Source organism: Trichogramma pretiosum, unplaced genomic scaffold, assembly GCF_000599845.2.
Source record: "Trichogramma pretiosum strain Unisexual culture from Peru unplaced genomic scaffold, Tpre_2.0 scaffold4, whole genome shotgun sequence".
NCBI classification, from domain to species: Eukaryota; Metazoa; Arthropoda; class Insecta; order Hymenoptera; family Trichogrammatidae; genus Trichogramma; species Trichogramma pretiosum.
Window position 1 is genome coordinate 963,490 of NW_019641688.1, and position 20,031 is coordinate 983,520.

The following is a 20,031-nucleotide window of genomic DNA, read 5'->3' on the forward strand; positions in this document are numbered from 1 at the left end:
GCAGTGTGTGTCGAGGAAACGACGAGGCATTCAGGAAATTCGGAGCAAGCATTTTTTTGAATCGAGTCGCCATGCGGCCAAGGTCCACCGCTTAGGTGTACAATATATAATAATGACATCCGAAATACGAGAGAGATTTTGTGCCTAAATACATACGATCGCGACATCATCGTTCGAGACACCGCGTTTATGCGCTGCTTTCTTTGTGCTGCATCTCTTACAACGAAAAGAAAATATAATTTTCTCGGTATCGTAAAAGAAAGAGCGAAAAAAAAATTAAAATAATAACTCGCTGAAAATCATTCATGGAATTTAGCGTTGTTCGTGTAGCAACAAAAAAAAACCAAAAAGTAAAATAAAAACGAATGAAAGATCCTTGACAGCTGCATTATTATGTATTCCGCCGCAGCACCGAGTTTTAAATTCGAAATCGAGCGAGAAAAGCCTTGACGCAAAAGTTGATTTCCGTCTTGTATGCATAGGGGTCGATATACCTCGTCGTCCGGCAGTGCAACTGCGCGCGCGAGTCTGACCTTCAACTCTTGCTTGCACGCGCATACCGTGTTGCTACTGCTGCTGCTGCTGCACTGTCTGTGTATGTCTGTTCGTGTCCAGTCACTTCCTGGCCTCGTCGCGCGCTCGCGAGAACGTTTGATATCTCCGCGTTGTCAGCGGCTAAATATGAGCTGCGCAATAATACTCCACATACTGTATGTCTTTTGTTTCAACGCGATTCTCGTCGCCTTTATTATTATGATATAAAAATTTTTTTCTTTCATCTTCTTCGTCTTATCGTCGTAATGAGCGAAATATTAAACCGAATATAATATATATTATGAACTGTCTGTGTGGCAATTGTTCTTGGCTCGTCTTCGTATTATTATTTAATTTAATCGGAAAAATATTTTTTTTTTATTGAAGCGTTTTCGCTTACCTTGCATCCTTCGCAGGAGTGAACGCCGTAATGAAAACCAGAGGCCTTGTCTCCACAAACTCGACATAGCACCGTCGTACCGTCGAATTCTGTACAGAAAAGTAATTCGTGCTAATTGCCTTTATCGAATAATTATGAAACATATAAATTTTTTTCCATTCATTATTTTTATTGATCTCTTACAACATATAAACAGGTAAATGAAATTAATCTGCGGGGGAATGAATAACTCTCTCAAATTCAGCAAAAAATTTCGTTAGATTCTAAATGGTATAATATGAAGTAGGAGGAGTTTCAGTTGGCTCTTGTAAAATGTTATATTGTAGCTACATGTATCTGCGAATGCGCGCGAATATTCCCACGTGCCCCCGGCTGCTGCTCGGGGATACGTATACATTCGCAGCGCAGAAAACTCGCTGCAGATGTATAGCTGCGCGGAGAGTCAGGCGAGTGCACATATATATATATGCGCTATAGACATTGGAGCCAAGAAAGTAAAGCGTACTTTCTCCGGAGTGCAGCGGCCGCGTGTTACAGCATCACACACACACACAGGCGCGCGAATCGCAACTTTCTGCTTTCACTCTGCGTTCACTGCAGCTCGCGCTGCACTGCACTCGTGCTGCATGTGCAACATACACACACACAGACATACAGAGAGATAGCGTAAATATGCTCGCAAATTTCAGACAGATAAATCTCGAGAAACTTTCTAAGACTTGCGGCTGTTGCCGCTGATGCTGCTACGGCTACATAACAATCGTTTGATTTTTCGCGTTAACTCTCGCGCGCGTGCGGGCATTCGTATAATAATGTAGATACATATATACTTTCTCGTTTCACCCAAAGGTCATGAACTTGATGAAGATAAGATATAGGCTGGTGTGTAAATGTATGTAAATAATATAATTATATCAAATAAAACAGAATCAATGCTACTGTGGCGAAACGGTGTACATATGTGTACATATCAAAATCGGCTGTAAACCGAAAATTTGAATTGATGAAAACATCAGCAACGGGAGCTTATCACCTTCTGTCGAGCGAGATGGGCGACGTCGCGCACACATATCGCGCGTTAATCGGCCCGATTCACGTACACATTACAATAAACACGTGTCGGAGAGTGTGAGAAATAGAGAGAGAGAGAGAGAGAAAAAAGAGAGCGCGAGTGAAGAAGAAGGGAGCTGAAAAAAATCACACTCGCACACCGCACGTTTTATCAGACACGCTCGTTTGTAACGACAGGTCATTGAACTCTCGTCGTATTTCAGTAATCGCGAGTACGCCATACATAGACGAAAAGCAATTTACATCCGATAGGGAACATAGAGATATAAATAAGTTTTACCGATATTCAAGTCGGGCTCGGGTCTCGCCGACGAGACCGTCGAGTCCATGGTCGGTCCCGTCGAGGGCGGCGACGAGGGTGGACTCAACATCGTCGTGAAATTCACTTGGATGTCCTTCAGCGAGGGTGGCCCGTTCGTGGCGATGCAATCGCTGCTAGCCGACAGCACGCTGTGCATCGAGCCGTAATGATTCGCCGATGGAGGAAAGTGATGCGGCTGTTGCTGCTGCTGTTGCTGCTGCTGCTTCTGTTGAGGACACTGTCGCGAATTGATAATCGTGAGAGTCGACGGTGCACCGCACTCCTCGCCGGAGTAGCTGCTGTGCGTGGGCGAATTGTACCAGTGATTGACGATCGACGCCTGAGCGTCCGTAACTTTCAGATCGTACTGCATGTCGCCAATGATCATCGTGCTTGCGGGTCTGTCTTTTACTTCCACGACCCAAGTAAAAGTTAAAGGAGTAGCAGTCACTGCTTTTTACACATTCACAATTAAATAGGAGCACTGTATCGCCGTACACTGTTTTGACACCATTTGATTTTGTAAAGCTTTTTTTTTTGTAAAAAAAGAACACTGCATGCACGCAAACTTTTTGCGTACGCCAAGTACTCCGTTGTCTTTTCTGATTCAACAGAAAAACAAAGAACTTGAAATTTAAAAAATTCACAATGTCACAGTACACAGGTGCACTTCACTGCTTTTTATTTTAATTTTTTTTTTTTTTGTTAATCAACAAAAAAAATTTAAACAATTTGTTTTGTTCAACAATCGTTAAAAAAAAAAAGAAAACTGTTTTAAAATAAAACGTCTAACGAGGCAACGTCGTGATACCGAACATACGTTGAACTTGACTCGGGCGTCATCGAGACATGACGATGCTCTCGCGACGAAGGACTGCGAACGAATGAGGATTGCTGGGGTGCAAGCGAGCCGATGTAAGTGAGTATATTACATATAGCTCGGCTCACGGCGCGCACACAAATATACACGCTGCTCACTGACAGGACGGAAGGTGTCTCTGTCTCTCTCGGTCTCTCTCTCTCCTGGGCTTTCGGAGTCGCTTATACACACACATGCACAGAGTAGTGAGCGAGCGAGCGAGTCAAGCGCCGCATGCGAAGACGACGAGAGTGAAAGTGTATACTGACTGTGTGGAGCGGCAGCAAGCTCCGCGCCAGCAGCGTGAGTCGAGAGTAGTGTATAGTATTAAAGTAAAACAGGCGGAGTAGTAGTGGTAGGCTCGCCTCACACGGGCGAAGGCTCGAGTCTCTCCGAGGCCCGAGCTATATACCTGAAAGCGTACGTCGTGTACAAAAGCCGCACACGCACACATATTCATACAAAACGCGCATCCCTTGCATGTAGGCCTCTCTCTCTCGCGCGCGCAAGACAAACCGGCATGGTGGGGGGACAGAAGCGGCTGGCTGTCTCTCTCTCTCTCTCTCTCAAACTTTTCAATGCCGGAGGTCACTGCCTCGCCGCCGCCGCCACCGCCGCAACACTACTGACGACTACTATATACTGTATATACATAGCAGCAGCTTGCGCTGAGCTCACACATACACAAGCTGCACTTGGAATTTTGTATATAGATATATCACACCACGCTGGGCTGCGCGACTGTGGCCAATAGGCACGGACGACGGCCCGAGCTCATTGGTCCCCCACTCGGGCTCCGAGATGTAACGCTTAGTTTCGCTTGTGTTTTGTGCGCGAGTGTGTGTGTGTGTATATAAAAGTACTTCCTCGCTCACTTTAATGTCTAAGTTTGTATGAGACCGAGAGAACAGGAACACACACACACATAGACACATGTATTGAGAGAGAGGCAGAGAGCCATGCAGTTTACCACCGCTTTTTTGCAATAAGTTCATCGGCCGAAAACCTTGACTGAATTACCCCGCTACAGCGGCCAAGGCCATTCCCGACGCACTCACACGTACCAACAACTCATTTTGTAGTTTCGTCGTTGTCACGAACCGTGTGCCGCAGCAGCAGCAGCAGCAGCTTGTTTGCAAGTTTCCTCGTTCCGTTTGCATATGTATGCATATTTAATGGGCGACAACGATAAGAGCCGCGACCGAGCATCGATAATAGTCGTCGTTGTTTTTCGGCTAAAGTTCGGAGTTGGGCCACACATAAATCGCCTTCCCTTTTTCCGAAAAAAGCTCGATCCTAATTTATCAACCCCTTCGTGACTCACCCGCGAAAACATATGTTTCACGCGCAGCATATAGCGCATAGTGCGCGCACACGATTCAACCTTGATCGTTGTGACTGCATGCGTTGCGAGCTCTCCACGCTGCGATGTTCTTAGAACTCGATGCCGATAGTCCTTGCAGCGCAGCCCTCTCCTTTCTGCGCCGCTCGCTGTATATATATAGCGTGACTGCTGCTGCTGCTGCTGCTGCCGCTGCTGTCGGCAGGTTCGACGAACTTTTGAGTTCATACACTCTCGAGGCTCGTGAGCGCGCGCGGGCATATAGGTTGTTGTGCGCCAGCAACCGCCACAACTGGCAAAAAAAGTAAAAAATAAAAGGTAATAAAATAAAAACGAAGAAGAAGAAGCAGAAGAAGGCAAAGCTCACGGTCTCTGCAGCAGTAGGGTACCAGCGAGCGTCGTGCGCGCTCGTTCGCTGCAGCATATATAGCATCCATGGCCTTTTATTATCATTATTATGTATTATTCAGAGCATGCACTATATATCGAAGTGAGCGAGCCTTTTTTTTTGGTTCTGCACTCTCTCGTAAAGGTACAGAGACACGGGCGGATAAAAAAGAAAAAGGAATAAAAAAAGTGAGAGAACAGAGCAGAAAAACGACACGAGGGAAAGGGATATACATTTATGCGAAAATTTACGCATTTGCAAGAACATCTTGTGTGCTTGCTTGTTCCTTTCTGCCAACGCGCACGCAGCTTCCAAGGCGCGTTATGTTGACTTTAATACATTTTCTGCTTGCGATCGACGTTGTTGCTGCACAACTGCACGCGTATATTTTTAGACTGCATCTCAAGGGTTTCGACTCAAGTACGCGTATCGACGACATGTACGAGAGCGTACTCGAGAGCGACGAATTTTCATTTCAATGATTCGATATCACGATGACCATCGTTGTTCTCAAAATTTATAATTAACATTTTTCACGGTCGAAAATCCAATCATTTCTTCGCTCCATCGTGCACAAACTGCAAAGCGTGCAATAGTCTCTGTACGTGGGCGTGTAAAGATCCGAGATGTAAGAGTTGCAGCTGTTTCTTACTATTGAGACAGATCGTTTGATTTAGAATTTTTTCCGTTTTCGATATCAAATAAAACTGCAGCTTGGTTATATACAGAGCGACGTGTGGCCCCTGTAATGTCCATTCCTTGAGCAGCTCCTCTCTGCATCGACCATGTCAGCGAGCGGGGCACTGGCTCGCCGCACGAGCTTGTACCACATAATATATATTTTCGAGCGAAGGAGCGGATACCAGTCCTTGAATCTGGCCAGTGAACCAGACCAGCCAAGAGTGAGAGAGAAAGAGAGACCCATGAAGGATACACGAAGACGACGACGACGACGACGACGGGGCCAGAGCAGACGTCCTTCTATTATTTTTCTCACTCTGTTCCTTAATACGATACAGCATGTATGCGTTTATATACTCGGATCGCAGACACACAATATTCTCGCGCTCGTATATGAGGGCGAAACCCTCTAGGCTAGACAGACACTTGCTTACCACACATGCGAATTTATATATAGGTGTGCGCGTCCGAAAGAAAAAGGAACTGCGAGAATCGAGAAGGACGTTTAAGTTCGTAAACTGCCATATAGTATCAAGGCGTATCGTATTATATGCCTGCAACAGTCGCTCGCGCGTGTACTCAACACAAAGGCTAGACGCGCAGCAGAAACGAAATATACTCTCGTTTGCTCTAAAACAAAGTAGAAATAAAATAAAAAAAATTTTTATACATAGAAGCGAGAAGTGGGAGAAGTGCCAGACGACCTTAAAATTTTTTGGACTATGAGTTTAAGGACAAGGCAAAAGAGATCCTGCCCAGTGCGCGCGCGTCTGGCAATGAAGGGGAGAAAGTCAGCCGCAACAGCAGCGAATGTGTAAGCAAAAGGAAAAATAAAAAAAGGCCATCGCGCCGAGATGATACCCGAGAAGCGATTATTTTTTACGCCAAACTGGCGAGAGCGCGCGTCTTTGATTAGGTTACGATCGCACAGCCGCACACGGATTCGACTTTGTCTCTGAATTTTTGCACCGAGCTCAATTATATTATTTTTGGAATCTTGGCGCAAGGTTGAGCGGGCGCGAGAGATTTCAGTCAAGCGCGAGCCAAAAGAAGAAGAGAAAAAAAATAGGAAAGAAGCCGAGTAAGGAAGCGAATGAACTTGAAATGCCTTTGCTCCCTGGCTGTAAAACTTGAATGGCTTGAGTGTTTATGACGCAAAGGATACATCCAAGGCGATATCCATACAATCGATGCATCTTTTTTAGTAAGGGCAATTTATCTCTGATTTTTCATTACAGGAAGTCTCCAATAGAATATTTGGAGAAAGCGGAACTAAATTTAAAAAACGCTCTAGTTACAAAATGAGAATTTAATTTACATACTTGATTCTACAGTGGAATCACTGTCACTAATCTATTTGGAAACAATGTCGTCGCGCTCAATAATGTAAAGAATTTCTTGCACTGAAAGAAAGGGCATCATCCTTCTTTCTAATTGTGAAAGTATTATTACGGCAATGAACCATTATGAAAGTATTACGTATAAAAACTTTCAGATTATTTTTTTGGAATTTCTATATTTTGTAACTCAAATTCAAAACATTTTCATTTAATCTAGCTCAATCATTTACAATGAGTTTACTTTAAAATATTGATAAGAAATGCATTCAAAAAAAAACCTTAGCCAAGCGAAAGTCATAAAGGCATTTTAAAAATTTTAATTAATCTTTTAGGCTTACCCCTCCACGTGGATGTATTGTAACGGATAAATTGTGTATCTATTACACCTAACTAACCTATATTAAATACTAATCGTTGGTACACCTATACCTAAATATTTTAGCATTGTACTTCAATCTTAATCATTCATCTACTATAGAAAAAATGTACTATATTTGGGATGAAATTATTGCAGTATATTTTATTGAAAATAATGGGTATGAACATGAGGAATGTTTCAAGTTTGATAGTTTTTCAGTAATTTTTTAGAAAAGATTTGAAAACTTGTATGACATGTATACCACATCACCCCACTTTCTATACCATCTCATAGTAAAAAAAAAACCAAGAGAATTACGAACGAACAAAGTTAAAACGTATAGTCGCGGTAATTACCGTAGCAGCTAAATTCGTAGATACGTGCTAAATGACAATAGATAATGTCTAGCCCGTACCTCGTCAAGAATCATTGAGAATCAAATACTCTTTGAAAGAGAGTTGTACGTCACGGGCGTTTGAAAAATTCCCCAAGCTTCGCATGAGTGTTTGTGTGTTAACGTGTTGTTGTTCATCAACGCGCAACTTCTTTTTCGCGCGTGAATAAATTAAAGCAAAAAAAAAAGCAAATGTCTTAAAATGATTATCGTGTCCGCGTGTGCCGTGCATATTTCGCGGGCTTTCTAATACGCGTATAGAAAGGATAACGCACGCTTGGCAAAAACGTGTCAATATTTTGCTCCGTCATCGTAATTATATTTTAAAATTTCGGAAAGTATATCATGAAGTCGAAACAGCGACATACAAGTTTAGACAATCCACACAGGGTTCACGACCTCGATTATTCACTCTCGGTTCGTTCAAATAAATATAGGTATACACAACTTTCCGGAGCGTCTCATTTATAACCTATATATATACACACTCGCACACATATCGCATGTATCATCGTTCTTTCTTGCGTACGACAGGGCGTTGTCTTTTGCCACATAAACTCGTCTTAGTTCGGTCTATTCTTCCTCTGTTGTCGCTAGCTCGCTATTATCCTTCGGCGGATAAAGGTCGATGGCTCTTTGAACTTTTAGATACATCTTCACGTATCGGCATTTATTTATTGTTTATCGATTCGAACCTGCCCGGAAAAGGGGCTGAAGGAGAGAATGTTTGCCTGTAAATTTATAAGGTTACAAAGCCAACTCGATCGACTAATGATTTTATCACATACGAATTCGTTCATATATCCCCGCTACTCGCCACGTGCGTATACACTGCGTGTTTGTGTGTTTATCGATTGTAGGGCGGCAGAATCCAAACATTTTCTATCGGAAATAAACCAGTAGGGTCAATGAACTCGCTGAAGAACCAATGAATAGCTTGAATAAGAAAACTTTAAATATACTTACAATACACACTTTTGTCAGTTTCGGTTCTTTGTTAGGAATGTGTATATTATATCGTCGTTTCGTTCAAATTTCACATTAACACAAAATTTGCGCGCAAATTGCGATATAATACTCGAATATATGGCTGGAAAAATTTCGAGATAATTGGCTTTTATCAAGAATCGCTACTTTGAATTAAAACGATGACTTGGCTGTCGCGTGTGTCTGACAATAGAGAGTCCTTATTGAGTTTGTCGCCCGTTAAGCGTTATTGGAGCTGCAAAGTTATGTAAAAAAAATTGAAAGGTAATAAGAAAACTGGCTATAGAGCGCGAGCGAACAAGTAAGAGGAGAGAGAGGAGAGCCTCGTCGAGCTGCTTTCGCCAAATCGCTCATGCATTGCGAAATGCGAGAAACGAGAGTAAAAACGTGTGCGTATTATATAGACACTGCACACACACACACATACGAGCATACATTCTATATATACGGATGTTCATATTCGCGAGCGCGACATTATTCTCCAATCCGAGCAGGTCTAGTAAATGGCGTTTTTTATAATGCAATACGATGTATATAATCGTTGACTGAACGGCACTCATACATACACGCCTGCTGCTATAATATACGCTCGGTTTCGCGTGTCGAGTAATTCGACGTATTTAGCTACTACGTTTTCAGTCGATCATATACGGCAGCGATTTTTTTCTTCTCTTTTTTTTTGCTGCTCTCCTCCTTCACCTTCTCCTTCTCCTCATTGTGAACAATTTATAACTACGCAGTTAAAGAAATGGTTAAATATGCGAATGCGAGCGCGCGCGTGCACTCGCACACATGCGCGCAAACTTACGCTGCAAGTTCAGTGACATTGCCACTGCTACTATATATACTGCATGCTGCAGGCTGCAACCCGTTATAAAGCCATATACACGTACGCACACGCTCTATAGGCTTAGAATAGCGCAGCACGACGACGGGGCATGGGCGCGCACATGCTTGTGTGCATGCTGCACGCGTGTATTTGTGCAAGGAAGTACATTGTCCGCGCTGCAGGGGAGTAGCAGGCGCTGAGAGAAAAGATTAAATATCCAAGCGCATATAGAGTCATCTCTTTCTACAAGTATGCGCGCACAATGCGTGTTCTGTGTGAGTATGTGTATTGCAGGTCACCGACCGGTCGATGTCAAGGACTTTTGGTTTTTTACCCGTATTATATACGTGGTACGAGCGAGAGAGATAAAATAGGATTAGCCAATAGAAACAGCGAAGGGAGTCTCCCACAAGGCGCTGCTGCCACGTGACCGTCGACCCGAAGCACGCATTACAAAGCTCGTAAAAGCTCCGAGCTTGCGGGCACGCGTGAAGCAAAGATACAGTATTTATATATCGCTCAGTTCTTCTCGTTCGTTCGCCTTGGTGTGCGTGTATCATACAATGTGTGACTCGACCTCGACAACATCTATTTTATCTCGCGAGGGAGTGAGATACGAGAAAGAGAACGAGACAAAGTCCTGATATTGCCTTCCTAGAATCACGTGAATTTCTCGAAAGGCTATATTTACGAGAAAACGATTGTTTTATATATAACTTGAATACAAATGAAAAAATCAAAAGAAAGAACCCAACAAAGTCAAAGACAAGTTAAGATCGCTAGGTGACTGCTGCATCGCGAGCTTTTCAATTTGAGGCGCGCTTTTGGCCTCGTTAACAGGATCCACTGAGCGCACAAAATCACTGTTACACAGATCCGGGTGTGTTTTGCTTTATAATACGACGCGTTTTTCATGGACATCTACGGTTGATATTCTGACACATTCAACAAATATAAATAATATTTTATTAAATCGCCAGAACTTTGGTCTTGGTGCTTGAAAAATATTGTACATAGTATGTACCATCCACGCAGAGAAGAGAACTGGACTACCTTGATATGCGGCGCGCTCGACATTGAGGGAGTATAAAGCCGCGGCCTGTAATGCATACAAGCAATACAAGCGCGGATTCAAGAGCGACCGAAACGATGGAAAATACCTTCTGAAAATCGTTCTTCGAGCTTTAATAATTGAGGTGAAAAAAAAACACAGAAACGAAACAGTTATTTTTTATAATAACTCCGAGGCCGATGCACGAGGCGCGCATCATCACACGAGATAACGTCGTTTGAGAGAGAGCAGAGGAAAAAAGTCACGAGTAGATATAATAATATAAATATACGCGCGTATGGCTCTTTCTCTAACGAAATTCTACGTATAATATAAATACACAGGTATATGTGTACGTACGCATGATGCACACGCGAGGAGGAAAATAAATCGCGTGCAATGCTCCGGGCACTCTATACGTTCGCATACGTATAGAGAGAGAGAGAGAGGCAGTGTGCAGCCTATGCACAGCTAGTTCTAAACGCGCGGGAAGAAAGAAAAATGGAAAAAGTAATTTCTCTCTTGTAGCTCGCGCGGCGCTCTTAATACCGTGCGCGGCTATCTGCGGTGTGCGCTCATTACGTCGGGCTGTATGGAACGTCTCGCGTTGCAACAACGAGGTCGCTGCACTTGTGTTTTTTTTTTCGTACTTCTTGCCTCTACTTGTTCTTTTTTCTTATACTATTATTTTTTTGCTCCGCTGCGCGCTGCTAGCCCACGAGAGCGAGAGAGATGTGTATTAGTAAGGTCGACGATCCTTATATACAAGACGTATATGTATTAAGAACATTAGCGCTCTATATGACTTAATGCCGAACGAACGTGATTTCACCGTCTATATTGTGATTTATTTATGGCACGGTGTGCGCCAGGGGGAGAGCGTAAAAATTTTCCTGCGAACTCCGAGACGACCGAGGGACAACTTTTCCAGAGTTGGGTTTTTTTTTCAGTAACGTGTAAAAAAAGTGGACATTCACACCCGAGAGACTTCGGGTACAAGATATTCCAAGCAGCAGCAGAAGCCCTCGAGGTCAACTCGATGAAAAATGTGCGCGGTTTTAAATCGTGCGCGCTGGCATACAGACTTTGACAGCCGAAAGTCATCATTCATTTTTATTTATACATATTTGTGTATCAAAATAATCAACTTCTCTATTCGTGCCTGAACTCTAGGCCTTAAAAGATAATATTGGAAAAAGCTCGGCTCAATTTGTATAGTAGCAACTTTAACTGAAAAATCCCATTATAGATCGAGGGAGCTTGGAAAACATATCGAGTCAATTAAATCTCAACCTCGATTGTTGTAGGTGTCTTTTTCTCTCTCTCTCTCTCTCTCTCTCTCTCTCTCTCTCTCTCTCTCTCTCTCTCTTTAAGAATGGCCCCACAGTGTATACCAAGTCTCTGTATATACGTACAGACGCGCAAACACGCGCATATAATATATACAAGCTCGTTGCCACGGTCATCCGCTTTTTTCTTTCTCTCTTCGTTCTTCGCATTTTTCACTTTGCGCCGCACAGTCAAGCTCTTTGTACTCTTCAGCTCGCGCTTCGAGGTATATACCCCCGTACCATGTGCAGCATATATAGGTATTTTTGTACGTTGTACATGCAGTATCATAAGTTTGCGAGTGTTCTTATTTTTCGTTGCCGCGTGTATTTCTGCTCCTGTTGCCAGCAGCAGCAGCTCAAAGAAAAGTTTTGAGGTCACAAGCAAGATGTACTTGAGCTCTCTTGATGGTTTTGTATATGGGTTGGGATAGTGATGCTGCTTCTTTGTTTCACGGTGTGCGCCCCCATGGACATTCAAATGAAGGCGATGAGGGGATTCAACTTTGCTTTATTTTTGTTCGTTTTACAAGCTGCCTTTGTGATTCGCGACACACATTTTAGTTTTGATTTTCTGAAACCATATAAAAGCTGATAATCCACGGGCATAGTTGTGTCAGTGGTACATCAATGTCCGTCAGTTTGTCGCTCAACATACTGTCACTTATTATTCTTTCGATTTACGAAAATAGGTCTAGTCATAAAGGTATTGACCTCGTAGCAGACATTTAAATGATTACAAAAGATGGTGGGACCGTAACGATTAAAACAAAGGTCAATAACGTCTAAGATACACGGAAAGGAGAGAAAGTAGAAAAAAGTACATAGACTAAATTTGATTCATTCTAACGAAACGCGGGGAATGACTCAAGGTGTTTGCAATAGAGTCGGAGTAGTAAAAATCATCGAAAAAAATAGACAATTTTCCCATTGAACCGGACACCGGGGTTTAATAAAGGTGTACGAAGCAATGACACCTGTACTATAAAATATGTAAATGTATCCCGTTTTCAACCGTCAAACACTCGAAACACCTTGTAGCGAGCTCGTGGTTGCAAGTTATTGAGAAGAAAAAAACTTCAGGTAATATGCCGCTCAAGGACACGGCGACGAGGAGTCGCTTCGAGGCGCAGCCAAGAATGTGCCCTCGTCAATTGTGTGTGCGGCGAGGATGCGAATATCAAGGTCGAAACAATTTTGCTCTTCGGTACTGCAGGATACTTCGCTCGAAGATTCAGTCTCGTCCAAGGGCCTGCGAGCTTTTATGCACATAATAAAATTTTCAGAGTGCATTTGTTTACAGAATTTGCAAGAGGAAAAACTAAAGAGGGTGGGTTATTCCTTTTTCTTCTGTGAACGTTACGGGACTGTTGCATAGCTACTGTGTACCAGTGTGTGTGTGTGTGTGTGTATCTACGCCACGCTATATATTTATATACTTGGCTCGTGGGAGTGAGCGCGTGCAGTATATATACACAATACAGTATGCATCGCCATGACGCGGGCTCGTATATATAAATTCACCTCTCGAGTACCTAGAGCTGTCGTTCGAGGCACACACGCGGTCGATGACCCTGCGATAGAAGCAAGAGCTATTACAACTACTACTATGCGTGGAGAATGCTTTTTTTTCCTCCACTTTATTTAGAACTTGATTACACGATGCAGAAATGCGCCACGGCCTTTTTTGTTGCTGTTGGTTTTCCATGCGATGCGCGAGTAGCTCGGCACACTCCTTGCGCGCCCGCGCGTCGAGAGTGATTTATTAACAATTCTAGCGATTTTTATAAACGCGCGCGCGCGCGGGGTTAAGGCCATTCGCAGCTAGCGAGAGCGAGCTTCGAAGATTTACGATCGGAGGTGCGCGCGCACGAGAGGTATTACGTGTATAACGCATATTGTAAATTAGCCCTCGCGCAAGTGAGGACTCATAGTTCATGCGCGTCATGGATATCATCCGCGATGAGCTGCCCGCGAGAATCGTTATGATATCGTTCTCACATTCTACTTACTTGGCGGCGGCAGCTCATTGCGCCGACCACTCGCATTATTATTCAAAGCCGCGATCTGCTACAAAAAATTGCCGCCGCCGCCGTCGATGCAATTCTTTGGGCCAAAACCAAGCATCGATGCGCTTTTAGTATTCAATCGGCAGTGTACAGCAGCAGTAAAGCTTAGAAATCGCGCGCAGCTATCTGAAATATAATGTATAAGCGACACTCACTGCATACTGCCCCACAGCCTCAGCCAAGAGTTGTAAACATCAGTGTAAAGTGTGCTTGTCTGCGAGCCTTCGTCCTCGTCGTCGTCGTCTTCGTCGTTACGTACAATAACTTACACCCGAGTGCAGTATAAGAGCAGCAGCTTAGCGGGATTTTCAACTGTTATTATACGGCGAGTCAGTTCTGGATCTAAATTTCCCTACAGTAGTGTATAAGCTCTCGAAAAGAGTCCCACTGCTCTGCATTGTATACGAGATTGCTTGGATTGCGACACAACGATTATCGCTACAGCCGCAGCTATACTGTGCTCGGCACATTCTGTGACTGGACACGGGATTGATTTAATTTTTTTTTCTGTACGCCGCAAAGAAATGCAATAAGATCAACGTCTTTATGTTGCTCGGCAGATGCGGCGAATTGGCTAAGCGGCGAAGGTGGTCTAGGCTCGCACGAAGTAAACACAATAACACACTGCATATAACACTCAAATATGTCTGAGCACTGCAGTACGTCGGGATCTGCCCGTTATACGGAAAGTAGCAGCAGCAGCATCGTCCAGAACAGCCGAAAGAGAGCTCGAGAAAAGAGAGATAGAAAAACAGGCGGTTACACGGGGCGACCCGTTACAGTAAATTTCGCTCGAGTTGGCTGAAATGCTGCTGCTGCTGCTGGACTTGTGTGTGTGTTCGTTGCGTGCATATGTACGCACCCGCCGAGTCGAGAGATGCCCGGATGGCGCCTAGAGCTCGCGGCAGGCGCTGCATATCTAACAATAATATACGAATGGCAACAGTACTACTACTCAACAATTGTGCGCAGACAGACGCAGACACGAGCATACACTCATGAGTATATAAGAGTACTCCTGGATAGCGCGAGCTATGCGCATTAATGTTCCAGTAGTTGCACCGCGAGACCATAGAGAAAAGTCATAAAAATTCTAGCGGGGTCGAGAGGAATTCGTCTGTGTGTGCACCCGAGAGAGAACGAATCTCGACGTGCCGCGTGATCATGGAAGTCTTCATACCAAAAAGATGATTCAGGGGTCGTGTGGTATTGGCCAGCGGCGAAGATAATTAAGAAAATTAAGCTTTCTTCTCGCGTCAATAGCGTGTCAGCTTAATGCCCATCATAAGAATGCATCGTGAGAACGCGCGTCACTCCGCCCACGCATTTACACGTGACGGACTGAATATACAATAGCGCTTAAACTCGCGGCTCGGCGATCGGCTAGTCTATACCAAATAGAAAAGCTTTGAGGCTAAGCGCACCTTACGATCTTTGTTCATGTCGTCTGAAAAGACTGTAAAAACAACAACAACGACGACGATGACAACCACAACAACAATAGAAATGACAAAAACGAAATACAGCGACACATCGGGAGTTTGGGGGTCTCCCTTGCAAGTTTTTTTAATCTATGCACAAGCTCTCTCTCTCTCTCTCTCCTTGGATCGCGCTCCTCCTTGAGAAGAATCACAGAGAAAAAGATAGAGCGAGCAAGAGTGAGAGAAGGAGCTAGAGCCGCGCTACGTATAGCAGTGGGAGAACCGAGCGTGTATAATGCAGTCTCGGGGCCGTCCTAACGGTAGGGCGGGTCACTGCACGCGCGTGGCCAAAGACTGTGTAGTGTAGTGCAGCGTGCGGCGGCGGCTTAGCTGCAGCAGCTCAGCCGGCAGCGACGTCGTCTCCATGCGCCGCGCTTCTCCTCGTCCACGTCCTCCTCGTGCTCGTCGTCGTCGTCGCGGCAGCAGTGCAATGCACTCTCCTAAGCGCACACAGCTATTTATGTGCTTAGTATACTCCCTCTCCCCGTGTGCACGTACATATACAGTACACACACACACGCGCGCGTACGTAGCCCTTTATGTACATGTATGCTGTATATGCAGCACACCACGAGGCGACGCACATGCAGCGCAGCAGCTCGCGACTATATAGATCGACCGAGTCCTTGAACTCCCGCAGCAAACGAGGCGAATGATCTCTCTCTTATATCTATCCCACGAGTCGAGAAGAGTCTGTGCGCTATGCGGCATTAGACGCGCTCGCAATGTATAAGGGTATATATCGCGTGCATGCTGATAAATCTATAATAAAGTTTCTCGACTCTTTGTTTATATAATGCATACTCTATGCTTCGAGCTACTGCCGCTGCTACTGCGGCTGCTCGCACGAGCCCGCAGCTCTTCAATCAATCTAATTTGCTCACCTGCGCATTACAGTCAATTTGAGATAGGCGTTTTCCTCGTCTCTCTCTCGTTCTTTTTTTTCATTACGCGTGCACGCACAAGTACACACGCCATTATAGCTCGTAAACGTTTTTCAACAGTTAGATACGACCATGCGTATAGTCCTTCTCGTCAGACTCATCAATTCACACGCACTCCGGTCCTTAGTAAGGACGGATACACACATATCGCGAAAATCGCAACAGCAGTGCTATAGCATTTAATTAGATCGCTTCGATCGGAAAACTTTTCCGTTTTTTTTTGCTTTTTTCTTCGCCTCTTCTATACGTCTATCGCGCAGAGCGCGCACAACGACTCGACGAGCTATACTATGGCGCGCTCGTGGAAACTACTCCACGCCCCCGCGAGCACGCGGTCAAGGTGATTATCCCTAGCGTAGTTACGTGTAGAGTGCCGCGTTCACGGTTACGCCGCAGGGCTTTATAACATCTTCGTAATTCTTCCTTATGCTCTTCTCATTGCGAGGATAGAGTGCAGATAGTAGTAAGGAGAGAAAAGAAGAACTTATATATATCGTCTGAGCTCGCGCGTTATTACTTGGGTTTTTTGCGCGAAAAATTGTAAATTGCAGGATCGTCGGAGAGCAGCAGCAGCAGTAGCGGCGTCGGTAAATACACGTGTTGATTGCTTTGTTTGTACGCCGCATTTCTGTATAGTTAGCTAACCATGCATTCGTGCAGCGTCTTCGCGTCTCGAGCACGTATACTGCACAACGTATTGCTACTGCTACTGGAACTAAATACTTTTGTCTGGACGGGCGTGGGCGCAGCCGAGTGCTCGAATGATGATACGAATTCACGAAAACCTATGTTGTATCGCGGACCGAAAGCTAAACATTTTTCGAACCTCTCCCCTCGTTTTATTCAGTTATAAGGCATATGCAGCAGTTGACGCGCGTTATCCCGAGCGCAGGTAAAAACTGTACACCGCATGCATGCATATGTATGTTTACTACACACACGCGGTGTGTTAGCGTAAGGTTCGTTGATCCTCGCGCGTTTTGCCTTCTTCCTTCTTCTTCTTCTTCTCTGCCTTTCTTAGCCGCTGGAGAAATTCGCTCGAACGTCGTCGTCGTCGTCGTATTTGCCGCGAAAAAAGAAGCAAAACACAAACTACGACGTCGAATATAAGAAGAAGGGAAGTATCTTAGTACGGCCGTTGCAACGGACGATGACCTGCTGCTGCGAGTGTAATGCCTTCTCTCTACACACACTTGCAGTACCAGCAAGGCAGCTTAGGGCTCTGCGAGAGCGCCTCAAAAATGTCTATTGACCGCGTAAGCATACTGAGATATTCCTTATTTATCCTCTCTTTACGCGTCTCGCGGTTAATTTCTATTGGCATTATATTGCTCTGGTTAATTGTGACTTGGAAAAACCTAGTTAGACGTCTGAAATATTATAATATTAATATTCAAGACGATGAATTCTCTCGTGTTTTTGTGTGCTTTTAAATGGGCATATATTTTTAGCGAGTGGAATCATCCACCAGTCGCCACGAAGCGATCACAATAATCTATTTCCAACGACTCTATGTGTATTTCTACTCTATTTGAAAGCCCGAGATTCGAGTGATTTCGCAATTCATCGGGGGGTGCTGCCGATCGCGATAAGTTCAAATATCGCCGTAGCTTTTTTAAAATTAGACCGCGCATGTAGTCTGGCACTCCGCGGTAGTACACATGTATATAACGTACAATGTAATAAATAGAGTACGCGGCGGCTTATCGGTCAGACTTGTCAGACGAACACCCGTCGTAACAGTTCGTATCTCTCGACGCGTAAAAAGAGGCAGACAGCGAGAGAAAAGGGCTTAACCATTGAGTGTACGCTACGAGCGACTGCCTAGTGGTCTTTCCTCGACCTGTCGTCGGCATCATATATGCATACGCTATATAAATGACAAACATCGTCACTCGGTGGGCAATTTATTCATACATAATGCTTTAAGCCCGCGCGGACGAGGGCCTCCTTTATAAACACATATCCTCGAGGCTTGCGGGCATACACCAACGTTTATAATATACACGATGAGAACGAGAGAAAGATGTTGTCTTCCCTCTTTGCCTCTCTCTATCTCTCTCTCTTTCTCTTTGAGCTGCATACAGCACTGCTGCTGCTGCTGCGTTGAGGGCGATGACGCGTTTTGCCACGCGTGCGCGTGCTGGGACTTTTCCAGACTGCGCCAAGGCGCACCATAAGAGAGTGCACGTAACTGTATATACGCGCGCACGCGTCTGTCTTAGGCACCCGCGCAGTGCATGCAAAGAGGATACTAAATAAATCCTGCGCTTGTCTATCCACGCGCGCGCGTATACGTACCGGCTCACGGGTTTATTTGTTCCTCGAGAGAGAGAGAGAGAAGGAGCGAGAAAAAAAGACAACTGAAAGGAACTTTGGCGCGTACAACACGCTATACTGGGAACTTTTTTGCAAGTCAATGCGTTTATAACATGCGCCGGTATACGTATGCGTACGCAAAGAAAAGGGGGATAGCACAAGTGCGCTTCGGAATTTGTAAATTTTTATATAAATCCGCAACTGTGAATCATTCGTCGAGTTTTGTTCCTTGTTGCTTTTTTTTGTCTTTTCTTTTTCCTCGTACATACATATAAATTTGACGTTGAAAATAATCGAGTGCGTAAGCTACAGTCACGCGTGAAACAATGAGAGAATTTCTTCAACGAATCGTACATGTTTATAAGCGAGTCGAGTGCCTCGATAACCCGAGCGCGCGGGGCCCCCGCATGTTCCACTTCTCTCCAAAAGCCCCAAGTATAGTATAAACGGGTAGGGGTTTAAAAACGTACTACACACATATACCGATGATACTGAAAAAGATTCGAGCGGATGACGTAAAAGGCCAATGAACTCGCGGTCGAATGATTCGACATAAACACCATTTCAACGGGTATAAGACATACTATATCTATACTTTTTATATATATGTGTCATACGCTCATACGAGTGTTAAAAACGAAAGGCTTGGCAGGAATATTCATATCGCTTATAGCACAGACATGCCCGGGCAGGGCGCGATGTTTATGCCCAATTCGGTTTCGTAATGTATACATAGATGTAAGTTATGTAAGCCGGAACGCAGCAGCAGTCTGTTATTGATCTTCACCTGTGAACTCCGAAATTGAGTCACAGCACTATTTTGGCCTCTGTTAGAGGATGTTCAGCCGCGACCTTTAAAGATGTGCTTTAAAGACTCTTTTTTAACGTTGCCTCAATACATTATGATTTTATCAACCTGTTTCTTTTGGTGATATTCATAACCAATTGTAACATAGGTGATAATATGATGAGGTGATACTATGAAACGTTTTCATTTTTTATCATTTTTAAAATTTTTTACTCACGAAATTACCAAATTGTAGCGGAAAATGGTATTGTTGAGAAAACTCACCTGAAACAAAAAGAAAAATACTATTAAGTAAGGATTAAACAGAATGTTCAACCGCGTTGTCCTCTCGCTTTCTCCGCAGTTTAAACGTGTGCGGATTGGCAATTACAACCCAGACCATAATTGCCAATCGTCATACGATTTCGTAACGATTGTAATAACGTATTCGGCATGAATTAATCGGTATATTCGCGATAACAAGCCATCGAAAGTACCGCACGTGTGATTTCCATGGATGGAAGAAATATCATATATATATGAAGTAGCGACCAGCAACGATCGTACC

General features: G+C 44.2%; 1 protein-coding gene across 2 annotated transcripts in view; it reads right to left on the reverse strand.

Moving 5' to 3' along the window:
- LOC106656192 (ecdysone-inducible protein E75) overlaps window positions 1-20,031 on the reverse strand; it is a 138,910-nt gene that overhangs the window by 15,449 nt on the left and 103,430 nt on the right. The window contains exons 1-2 of one of the 2 annotated variants that reach the window (XM_014376912.2): window positions 2,286-2,985; window positions 935-1,023 (exon numbers count right to left, since the gene is read on the reverse strand). In XM_014376912.2, coding sequence (XP_014232398.1) covers window positions 935-1,023; window positions 2,286-2,694 — 498 coding nt within the window. In that variant the 5' untranslated portion in view covers window positions 2,695-2,985. Of the gene's footprint in view, window positions 1-934; window positions 1,024-2,285; window positions 2,986-20,031 lie in introns of those variants that run through there. The other variant, XM_014376911.1, reaches the window with a different exon arrangement.